The sequence below is a fragment of the Pipistrellus hanaki genome, assembly GCF_964339955.1.
Source record: "Pipistrellus hanaki genome assembly, chromosome: 15".
NCBI lineage: Eukaryota > Metazoa > Chordata > Mammalia > Chiroptera > Vespertilionidae > Pipistrellus > Pipistrellus hanaki.
This window is the reverse complement of record NC_140517.1, coordinates 3362442-3374570: the sequence shown is the minus strand read 5'-3', so window position 1 is coordinate 3374570 and position 12129 is coordinate 3362442. Positions and strand designations below refer to the sequence as shown.

At 34.6% G+C, this 12129-nt stretch overlaps 1 protein-coding gene across 4 annotated transcripts in view; it reads right to left on the bottom strand.

Moving 5' to 3' along the window:
* CHD9 (chromodomain helicase DNA binding protein 9) overlaps positions 1-12129 on the bottom strand; it is a 139730-nt gene that overhangs the window by 41512 nt on the left and 86089 nt on the right. For all 4 annotated transcript variants that reach the window (XM_084905451.1, XM_084905452.1, XM_084905453.1 and 1 more), the window contains 8 exons: positions 9270-9416; positions 8070-8138; positions 7931-7986; positions 7208-7325; positions 5913-5999; positions 5407-5544; positions 4269-4390; positions 1177-1420 (listed from right to left, as the gene is read on the bottom strand). In XM_084905451.1, the coding sequence (XP_084761577.1) occupies positions 1177-1420; positions 4269-4390; positions 5407-5544; positions 5913-5999; positions 7208-7325; positions 7931-7986; positions 8070-8138; positions 9270-9416 (981 nt within the window). The remainder of the gene's footprint in view (positions 1-1176; positions 1421-4268; positions 4391-5406; positions 5545-5912; positions 6000-7207; positions 7326-7930; positions 7987-8069; positions 8139-9269; positions 9417-12129) is intronic.

Sequence of the window (12129 nt, the reverse complement as noted above, 5' to 3'; positions counted from 1 at the left end):
CTTATTTCTTCATAAAGTTTTTATCTAAAAATAATTGTATTACTACTCAAAACTTCAACTTGGTACTTTGTATTTTCAAGTCTTAATTTTCTGGTAGGAAATTCTTTCTTATAATGTCATCTCTTACTTTTATGACTTATGTATGTAGCCAAAATAAAATGGAAAATGTGCCCATAAGATGGAGGGGAGAAGAAAGCCATAAAATCCCCAGAGTATGCAGTGTTTCCCAAAGTGAGGTACGCGTTCCCCCAGGGGTACGGGAAGAGTTTGGTGGGGGCACGCGTTGCACCGGAGTTTGGTGGGGATATGCCCTGCACTGTGCTTAGCTGCGCCTAATTCTATGTTCTCATGAGTACGAGGGGTACTCAGCGTTACGAAAATTATAAAAGGGGTACACCTAGGTCAGAAGTTTGGGAAACACTGTAGAGTAACAAATCCAAAAGGGGGAAACTTATAAAGGTATGCTTAATCTGTATATAAAACCAAAATTGTTAAAAACTGATTTGAGAGAGAAAGAGGAGGGGGGAAGAGAGAAGGGAGGTACAGAGCGTGAAAGAGAGACAGACATTGATTTGTTCCACCTATTTATGCATTCATTGGTTGATTCTTTTATGTACCCTGACCAGAGATGAAACCAACAACCGTAGCATGTTGAGATGACATTCAAACCAAATGACCTACCTGGCCAGGGTCAACAAACCAAATTAAAAAAAAAAAAAGTCTAAATCAAAATCCAATGAACACAAAAAAGAACCTATTTGAAATTTCACCTCAATAAGCTTTTAAATTCATGGTATTTCACTTAAGATCTAAATTTTTTAAATGAGAAGAAGAAAAAAACACACTGTAGGAATATCAAAGAGACCTTTATAATTCTAAATTTAATGTGTATTTTAAACATTTAGTAAAACATTATTTAGTTTAAAACTTAGATATAGATTTGTACATTTGTGTAAATAAGAATACTTCTTTATAATAAATTAGAGCACGAACAAAACTACTTTAGTCATTGTTCTCTTTAGCTACTAATATTTATTATAAAATATATGATGAATAACGAGACTGAAGATCTAAATAGGCAATTAAAATCTATCCTCAATTTGAATGTAATGAATATGCAATGCTTATCATGTTCCAAACTGAGCATTCAAACAAACCAAATGACCAGTAACACACCTGTGAGTCCCTGAAGTACATCTCATATCGCTGTATCATCTGTCTGCTAATCAGGCTCCCATGATAAACCACAACATTAATATCAGTCCACGTACGAAATTCTCTCTCCCAGTTTGCAATAGTAGAAAGTGGAGCAATAATCAGGAAAGGTCCTCTTATACCCGTCAGAAGGATTTCGTAGAGGAATGTAATTGATTGAATTGTTTTGCCAAGACCCATTTCATCTGCTAAAATGCAGTTTCGTCTGAAATAAACAAATATATTATCCAAGTAGACATTGGGTTTTTCTGTATACTATAACAGTTTTAAAGATAAATATACAAAAGTAATCCATGATCAAGTTAAAATGCTCACATTTATAAAAATGTAAAAGTCGCTGAAGTGCAGAGTAGGCTGAAGATTATAATTTTATTATAACCCTGCAATGAGGAAACATATTTTGTAGCTCCAAAATAAAGATACCACCCGATAGATGTTTGTTTTTTTTAAAGAGTGAAATGGCAAGCACAAGGCAGACTAAATATTTTATTCAGGAAGCATTTTTTAAATACCTTCTATATCTCAGGGACAGTATGAGAAGATGGGATACAAAAGAAATAGAACATGTTCTCTGCCTTCCAGGGGCTTGTATCTATTAGAGAAGCAGACATGCAAATAAACAAATAAGTAGTCATGCAATGTGCTATCACAGAAGAACAAATATAGCACCGGTTTTCAACTTCGGCTGTACATTAAGAGAGCCTACAATGTTTGAAAGAAACCCAGACACCCAGGGCCCTCCCCTCCACGTTCTGTGAGTCAAGGTGTATGGAACAGAATAAAAGCAGCTATAATTTTTAAATAAACTCCACAGATAATTATGATACATGACTGGTTAAGAATCGTCAGTATTAAGCTTACTACGAAAGCTCAGAGGAGTAAATGTCCACTTCCGGCTAGAAGATATCGCGATGTGAAGACTGCTGTGAGTGGGGAGGGCAGTGTTTAGCCAAGGAGCACAGTGGAAAGCACATGATCCGTTGTGGGACCACAAGTTATATAACTGTGGTTTTGAGAGATAGGGGATATTATTAAGATAAGCAAGAAGTATATATAGAGAAAGTTAGACATTATTCCAATAATCTGACAAAAAAAAAAATTAAATGAGGTCAGGTTTTTATTTTGAAGTTTGCTCCAAAGCCACTGTGGATATTAGAAATGAGATGACTGGAAGTTTGGAAGCTAATTGAAGGGCCTGCAATAATGCAGGAAAGAATGGGAGGACACTTGGACTAGGGAAGAGGGACTAAGAAGAGAACTGATTCCAACATTAATTATGAGTTAGAATGATTTGGACCTGGTGGCCAACCAAGTACATAGGGTGTAGAATGACAGCCAGATTTTTTAGTTTGGGTGACTAAATGAATTTTATTATTCTCAACTGAGATATAAAATATGGGAGAATACATCTGGTATGGAGGAAACAGGAAATAAGTTTAATTTTGAATCTGTTGAGTTTAAACACTCATTAAGATAGACATTAAGGTAGCAAGAAGTAAAAAGAAATATGGGTTTGGGATTCAAGGCCTTACTTATAGATAAGTGTGAGATCATTAGTGTTATTGATATGTGAAGGCAGACAGGGATGCAGAATATGGCTTAGGGGGAACAAATATGGAAGAAGAGAAGAGAGAAAAAGACAGTGTTTTGGGGAAGAAAAATCAACACTGAAAGGGCAGGCAGATGAAAAAACAAACTGCAAAAACTACTGAAAGGGACAGTCAGAGAGGTGCTGAGGGTCTAGCAGAGAGTCAATGAGAATGGGGAAAAGCAGCAACTACTTTCTAACGCAGCAAAGGCAGCAAAGTAAGGCTGAGATGTATGCTGTGGGTTGGAAAAGCGTTTCAGAGATGATACAGAATCAAAACCCAGACAGCAGGTCCCAGGAGAACCGGAAAGGAAGACATGGGAAGAGCTTGCACAGCTTCTCAGGTAGCTAAAAGAAGAAACAGAGCCAAGAGAAGTTTTATCCTTTTCTGTAGAGGTTAAGCCCAAACTGGTTCACAGACGGAGGACTGACACTGGTCTCAGCGATGGCTTGAAGACAGAAGAGTGAAGGGAGGTCTGAGAAGCCTGGATGAAATGCGGGTCAAGAGCTGAGGTGGTAGCATCACATGAGTCTGGGTCCTGGGGCAGGACCTGGTAACTCCTCATACATGCAGGCAGACGTAAGAATAGCCATGGATGGAGGTACGTGTGTAGGCTCGCGTGGCAGACGAGGACTGGAATGAGTTCCCTTACTGGCTGGCCCTACACTTCTCTATGAAGCAGTCACACAGAGAGAGTAAAGGGGGCAGGGCTGTGATAGAGGTTTTAAGTGGTGAGTGTTTAAAACAAGCAATTTAGAACATGGGAAAGGGTCCGGACAAGGGAAGAATATTAAAGAACATATTTTGATTACTATTTTATCTGGAAGGTTCTCTTGAGGAATATGATAAATATGTACAAAACATAAACCAGTGGAAAAAGAGCATTGCATGACAAACCTATCTTCATCAACTGAGTCTTCTGACTCATCATTAGCAAGTGTAACTTCTCAGAAGAATCATGTGAGAAGTAAAGGCACAAAAAAAAATAATTCTGAATCTCATTTTGATACTGTTACTACTAATAATAATGCTTTCATCTGCTCCTTTGTATACACTATTATACATTTCTCTCAATCAATCACGGTACAATTTTACTTCTTTGTAATTATCTTTTCATCTCAATTTAAAAAGTGAGATAATGTTCAATAAAGCATTTAGAAGAACTTCAATAGTAGTATAAGCTGGTAAGTTGTAAAACATTTCCTAACAAATGTTTTGTTATGAAATGTATTTTAAATTTGATTAATAAACAACATAGCGACTGTATTCTACTCTGATTGATATACATTTAAAGCAATTGTAGGCAAAATCCTAAATTATAAATTATCTTCTTGAGATAATTTTACTTTCAATAACAAAGACTCCATAATAATAATAAAACATCAGTACCAATTTTACTTAACATATTTTCACACATGTAAAAAAATAACCTTTAACTTTTTTGTCCTAAGATATACTACATACCTATTGTACCAATTGAACAAAAGCCAGTTGAGTCCTTCCAGTTGATATTCCCTGAGTTGATTACCATTTTTGTATTCCCTGGATTGACCTATTTTTTTCCAAATATTAGAGGGAGGACGTTCCTTAGTGAAAAAACAAAGAATGGATGATGTATTTCAGATTTTTTCATTTCCCTACATCTCATAAACAACAGTGGAGAATCAGTAACTCTGCTTAGAACTGAAACTGGTATTCATAATCCTATATAAAAACCTAGGTGGCATTGTGCAACATCATCACAAGATGGCCGGTGCAACGTCATCACAAGATGACCGCCACAAGTTGGTCAACAGGGGAGGGCAGTTGGGAGGGACCAGGCTTGCAGGGGAGGGAAGTTAGAGGTGACTGGGCCAGCAGGAAAGGGCAGTTGGGGGTGACCAGGCCTGCAGGGGAGGGCAGTTGAGTGTGACCAGGCCAGCAAGGTAGGGTAGTTGGAGTCGATTGGGCCAGGAGGGGAGGGCAGATGGGGCAACTGGGCCGGCAAGGGAGCAGTTAGGCATCAATCAGGCTGGCAGAGGAGCGGTTAAGGGGCGAAGCTGGCAGACAGAAGCAATTAGGGACAATCAGGCAGGCAGGCGAGTGGTTTGTGAGCAGTCCTGGATTGTGAGAGGGTCCCAGATTGGAGAGGGTGCAAGCCAGGCTGAGGGACAACCCCCCACCTCCTTCTGTGCATGAATTTTGTGCACTGGCCCACAAGTATTTTTATAAATGACCTCAAAGAAAGTATAGTGTGAAGATTTAAAATTCACAAATGAGGTAGACACATTCAAAACTTTTTAAGAGAGAAGTGTGGAAGGAAATATTCATCTAAATGTTAAATACACATATGCTCTGGCCAAACAATTACAATTTTGGTTTGTCTTACATGAACTTGTACAGGGGCTCACTGTTCAATGTAGCACTGTTTATAATAGCAAACACTCAAATATCCACTAATGGAGGAATAACTAAATTAACATACATATATAGTACTAAGAGTATTTTTAAATGTAGTATTAATTGTATACCAAAGACTTAGTTAAAATTTCAAAAATAACATTAAACCACCTGAATACAGATATGCTAAGAGTTTATGAAGTTGTGTAATATATATTCTTACCAAATGTCTTGTGTCAGGTCTTGAAGATTGCAATTGTTCAAACTCTACTATTTTTGCAAGATCTACATCTTCTTTTAGTTCCCAGGTACTATCTTCATATGGTAATGAGCACCACTTTACTAAGTAGTAAATAACAGGCTGTAAGAAAAATTTTTTTTTACCATTTTGAAAAAGGATTGTTTAATATATCAACCAACATCAATAAAAACGGATAAAACATTTTTTTTCTTGTTTTTAGACCAGGGGTCTTCAAACTACGTGGCCCGCGGGCCACATGCGGCCCGCAGAGGAGTCTGATCCGGCCCGCCAGGTTTTTTGGGCAGTGAGCGCAGCCGAGGTGTTACAGTAGGAATTAGTAGTTCAGATAGTCCGGCCCTCCAGCTCTCTGAGGGACCGTGATCTGGCCCCCACTTTAAAAAGTTTGAGGACCCTTGAGACGGTTAACTTTAACACTGAAAAGTTTTAGGGTTTTTTATTTAGTTAAAAACTTTTTGCCAAATATTTACCTCGCCAGTATCTTTATCTTCACAAAAAGAGACTTCTAACACTCTGTCTACTTCAACATAGTCTGGGTTAAATGGTTCTTCTTCTATCTAAAATGTAAAAGTAACAATATTTTGGGGGGAGGGTTAAACAAACTAGAAAGAAAAAAGTGAAATAAAGACAAATATACTAGCTATTCAGTATAGAATAAACACGTAAGTTTGATTTCAATTAAATTTCCAATTACTGGAATACTTCCATTTAATTTCCAACAGATATGTAGAAAATTTGTCTATATTATGAGTCAGCATAATCTATATCATAAAATTAACCAAATAGCACTAATAAGTAAGGTATTCCAGACCAGGAAGTTACTCCAAAAAACATGCTCCTGAAAGATTCCTTTAGAGCAGCCTCTGTACCTCTTTTTGCCACTTTCCTCAGGTCCAACAGTTAAAGACCATCCTTTTGGAGGGCATGTAGGAGGCAGCCACTCAGTAATCCTCATCATTCATATTTTTCTCTCTCTCTCACTCTCTCTCCGTTCTTCTCTGAAATCAATAAAAATACTTTATAATTTTTCCAACTTCATTTTCATTGCTCAAAATAAAAAATCTAAAAAAGTTTTAAAAAAATTAAATTTATTTATTGATCTGAGAGAGAAAGAGAGAGAGAGACATGGTTTGTTATTCCACTTATTTATGTGTTGAGTGCTTCTTATATATGTCCTGACTGGAGAGCTAGCAGTGGTATATCAGGATGGCACTCTGAACATCTGAGCTAGTGGGAGGGCCTAAAAAAAATTACGTGAATTTAAAACTGTTCTGAAAAAAAGACTATTAAAAGAAAAATAATTTAGAGCAGGAAAGGACATCAGACTATTTAGTACAATCTAGAAAGGTAAATAAATTTTTCCAATTATCTGTTCACAAGTAGAAAGCTGGTATAAAAAATATTAAATACATTTCATGAAAAATCTTATTTTCAATTTATTTGCTATAATACCATTTCCATTACCTGACTAACTTGTTAAATTCTGAGATATTAACACAATCACTTTCAACTCTAAGTATTGAAATGCATGCTAATTTAACAATATAGAATTAATCTATGTTTTGAATTATCAGTGTTCCTGCTTCAACTAGTTTCCAAGCTAAATTTGGGGAAAGAAAAATACTATATATGGATAGCATTTGTAGTCAACATCAAAGTTTAAGACCAAAGAAATAATATGAATAATACTTAAAATTTTGATAAAAAAATACTGCATGTTCAGAATTCAACACATAATAGTCTCATTTATTATTATTTTTCTTACATCTGCAAAAAAATGTGCTCTTTGTGCTTGTCTCAGTTTGAATCGTTTGATTTTCTGCTGGATCCTTTTATCTTTCAAAAGCTGCTGTTCTGTGGCCCATTCACAGTGAAGATAGGAGCTACAATATTTATAAAAGCAACATATTAGAACAATATAGAAAACAATGCTTTGTTTTGTTTAAAACTTATTTTTAATCATAGTATTCAATGCAAAATATTATCTTCCACTTTACAAATAGGTAGTTCATTCATCGTTTCATTAAATGTCAAGAGCCACGGGATCACTATATCCCAAAGAGACTGTAGTCTAAGGTTTGCAATATGCTATTAATAGAATGGTACACTAAATCATGGGGTAGCAAGATATGATTTATCATTTATTTCTTCAATGTAATAGTTTTGCCACGATCAGAAAGCTAATTTGTTTTAATGTAACTTTATTAAAATAATTTTCTTTCACCAAAGAATAGAAAAAAGCTGAATAAAAGTTTGAAAAATTCAAATACAACAAATAATGTTCTATAATTTGTAAAAGCCTATTTTAGATTCCTGCGTTTTGATGTTCTGAAAAATTCAATTTTAACATGAAAGGATGTCTTCTCATTTTTAATGATGTTTAACTTCATGAAATAATAAAACATTTAAAATGCAGATAAACTGAACTTAATATAGTTAAATATATTAATAAACATCATTTCTTTATTTTTCTAACTGAAATACTTACTAATTCTTGTATTTTACAAAAAATTCTTCTGTATCAATCATCACTCCCGGTGATATCTACAAAAATAAAATTGGTAACTATGACTTCTATTATCAGACCATTGAATATAAAGTATAAAATGTTATGTGCTATCACTTACTTCTTTTTTCACAATTCTCGAAGATAATATCTTATCCACAATTGCCGCATCTTCTTCACTTGGATTCTCCTGTAGAAAGGAGGAAAAATATAATTGCACATTCTGAAAATTCCTTTAGGTTTTACCTTGTATGTTTATGAACACATAAAAGTTCAACAAATATTTATGCAACACCTATGCTAGGCATCAAGTGTCAGAACTAATAAAACAGAAACAAATCGTTGTTACTGTCCTCAACCTTATCTATAATATCAAAGTGAACATATCGTGCTTTTTACTGTAATAGGCATTATTTTAAGCACTCTGCATATATTAATTTAATCCTTCCAATTACACTGTGAGGTAGACACTACTATCATCTCTGCTTTACAGGTTAGGAAGCTCGGGCAGAGAGGTGAGCACTTGCCCACATTGCTAGATCAGTGAGCTAGCAGATCGTGGTTGCTCATACTCCACAGCAGAGATTAAAAAATTAATCCAAAAGAAAAATTCATATGCAATGACAGATGTGTCAAGCAAAGCCTTTGGGCACTATGTTCATAAATCCAGTGGACAGTCTGCTTCCAAAGAAGTGGCAAAGGAAGGCCAAAGAACCCATATAAAGCATTTCACTTGCTGTGTTGAGAAGGCCTATTTTTTTAAGACTGGGAAACTACTAGAATTTTCAGTAGAAATGTACTACACCTAGGCTTCTTACTTAGAAATATTCTGCAGAAAAGACAGAGTTTAGAGAGGTTTCAAGAATACATACTAGTATTTGGGTCTAGATGATTTAGTGTGGGCCTGCAGACTTAAAAGTCCCAGTTTTAATTCCAGTTGAGGGCACATGCCAGCGTTGTGGGCTCGATCCCCAGTAGGGGGCGTGCAGGAGACAGCCAATCGATGATTCTCTCTAATTATTGATGTTTCTATCTCTCTCTCCTGTTCTCTCTGAATTCAATAGTAATAAATTTATATATATATACACACACACACACACACACACACACACACACACACACACGTTTGTGTGTATAAATATAAAGAATATATATTTGGGAGGAGCATGAGTCCCAAATTTGAACAATTAAAGGTCCTATTAACTACAATAAAGAATCCAGGAGAAGTTGGAGCAGGTTTTAGGAGAAAACAAATGGAAGTATTTTAAAGAATTTCTGTTGGTTAAAGTATCTTGTAGTCATAACCCTAAATGTGTCTTACCACAAATAACTGTAAAGGCTGTTCCCCGGGGAAAGGAGCGGAGTTCTTCTTTATCTTCACAGAGCCTTTAACCTCTTCCTCAGATGGCTTCCCCTCTCCGTCCTCTGCGTACTTTTTCCTTTTAATTTGTCGATTTGATCTTCTTTTCTGTAATGAACCATAAGGGTCATATTTATATAACTCATTTTAAAGGAAAGATTTTAAAATAATTACTCCAGTGTGGCAGTTTGGTACATTACATTTTCAAAATGTACGTTATATTCATTTTTCCTCATTTCACATTTTTTATCACTTGCCCTTTGACACAGGCTTACAATCTTCAGATTTACGTCCTAAAGTTTCAAATAACAAAGATTAGTAAGTCCTTTATTTATTTTCTTTAGAGATTGTTAAAAATGAAAAGATTTTGTTTTAGTTAGTAGTCACAGTTCGGGCAAAATATGTTTTATTAGTAATTAGTAATTACGTTATTACTTTTCTTTAGAAGAGTAAAAGGTATCTGATTTATGTAACTATTTCACACCTCGGGCAACACATATTTTAAACTAATACCTTCATAGACTTGCCCAAAACTTAAAAAGTGTATCAGATGCTATATTAAATAACTAATCAAGAATATAAAACTAGAAGAAATTAAGTAATTAATATTTGCTATGAAACTAATGAAGTTGCATTTAAAACAGAAAACAAAATAATACAAAATATTTTATAAGAAATATACAAAATAAAGTAGTAAATCTATGAAATAATTAAATGTATAAATGGAGGAGGAACCAGTGTTTTACTAATTTTACTACCTTTCCTTAAAAATAAATAACATCACTATCATAAAAACCGAAATAAACCTTCAAAAAAGTATTACATGTAGTAACATAATTTTTAAGTAATCTAAGTAATTTTAAATTAGATATCACACACGGCTTTACTTACCTCCCTAAATATCTAATATCTGGTGTTCCCACTATAAAAACAAATTCTCACAATGACAAGAAAATCCCAAAGGACTTTGATTTTTTTTTCTTCTCACCTCCCTAAAATCTCATGGGTGGAGGTATCTCAGCTAACTGCTCTAGTGCTCAATATTTGGTAAATTTATCCATTTTCCCTTTTTCTATTCCATTTTCTTTTGCATATTGGGTAACTCCCATGATACCCTTTCTTAAAGCTAACCAGCAAATAACCCAATGTGTTTTTCCTTTGATTTCTGACAATGTCTTCAATTTAGTAGGTCTTGAATATTCCCATAACCACGACAAAAAAGGCTGAGTCATGAGTAATGTAGGGACAAACTTATCTATATCCAGAAGGCTGCAGTGGCCTTGAACGTGTCTCTGCCTCTTTCTCTTGAGACTAGTGCTATATTTAGAGAAAGAGCAACTAGCAGGCTGATTTAGCTCAGCCAAACACAGTGGACAATTCCATGCCTCATTTAGGATGGGCCACCATCTCCTGGACAAGAGGACATTTACATTTCAAAACTCAGGGTGCCTCTTTTGCTAATATCAGAGACAGGAAGGTGGCACATAAAAATTATAAAAGAACTTCTAAAAACCCAATTATCCCACATGCTGTTGTGAAAAATAAAAAATATTATTCCCCGGGTGGGGGGGGTGGGGAGGGGAGAGGAGGAATTCCTAGGATCTCTAATTTATTAGTAGGCTAAAGGAATGTTATGATTTCTATTATGGGCGTGACACAGTTCTTAATATTCAAGAATAGTTTAAATTAATAACCAACAGCGACATCTATTATTCTAACAATAACATGTACTATCAATGTATGTCTCACTAGGCACAAATCTTCTAAATAACGAAGTCTGAGAATAATTCAGTATACTTTTAGAAGGTTCTGTTAGATATTTTCAGAATTAGTTTCCTTTCTAGTCACTTATGCATCTATTAGTACTTTGAAATGCCTCACTTTTAGTCTTTAGTAAACAGTGAATGAGTGACATGAAAGAATCCTAACAAAAATACACGTTCAGGTAATTCTTCCCATGACAGAATGAGGACCACTTATTGTCAAGTGCTCTCTAATCCTATCAAGACTTTGTTAGTCTAAAAGATTTTGTGTGAATTACAAGATTATAGCTGATTTTATCATAAATTGTATTATACTAGATTATATAGTTCCACATTAGGCAAATCCAAACAAAGTCTCAATTATCTTTCTCAGTCATACAATATCTATACTACTTTTAAAATATAAAAACTAATTTGATGTCTACATTTTTTGCTAATGTGATTTTTCTGGCTTTCTTCCTCCACAATGGTTTTTAAACCATAATTTGAAGTAGTGACAAATTCTTTATTTAGATTTCTTTTTCCTAGCTTTTTTCTTCTTATATTTTAAGGGCTATAACAGATCAGTCTATAGCATTTACATAAGAGGTCAGGGACATTATGCTTTTAAATGACTAATACTTCATTATGATATCATATTACTTGTTTCCTATCATAATCCTAATAAAATCTACTCAGGGCTTTTTAAAAAGTTAAATCTAAATATAGTCACACTACTGAAGTACTCTCTATTAAGATTAAAAACACAAAACTAAATATCATATTTATATTTTTAGATTTCCACCTGACCCCAAACTCTAAACTTAAATTATTTTTTAAGCCTTCGAATCCATTGTGGTTGAAAGCTACATGGACTTCTCCATCATTTGTAAAATGATATCTTTACATATATCAATAATATAGATTTGTGTTTATTAGAAAATATTTCCTTCCTTTCCCACTTAATAGTTTTGTGTTAAAGTACCACGTACCAATGCAAACTAACATTATAGTGAAAGGTATGGAAGAAGTGTGTGTATAAACCTAATCTATCATTTCAATGCTTGGTAATTACATAA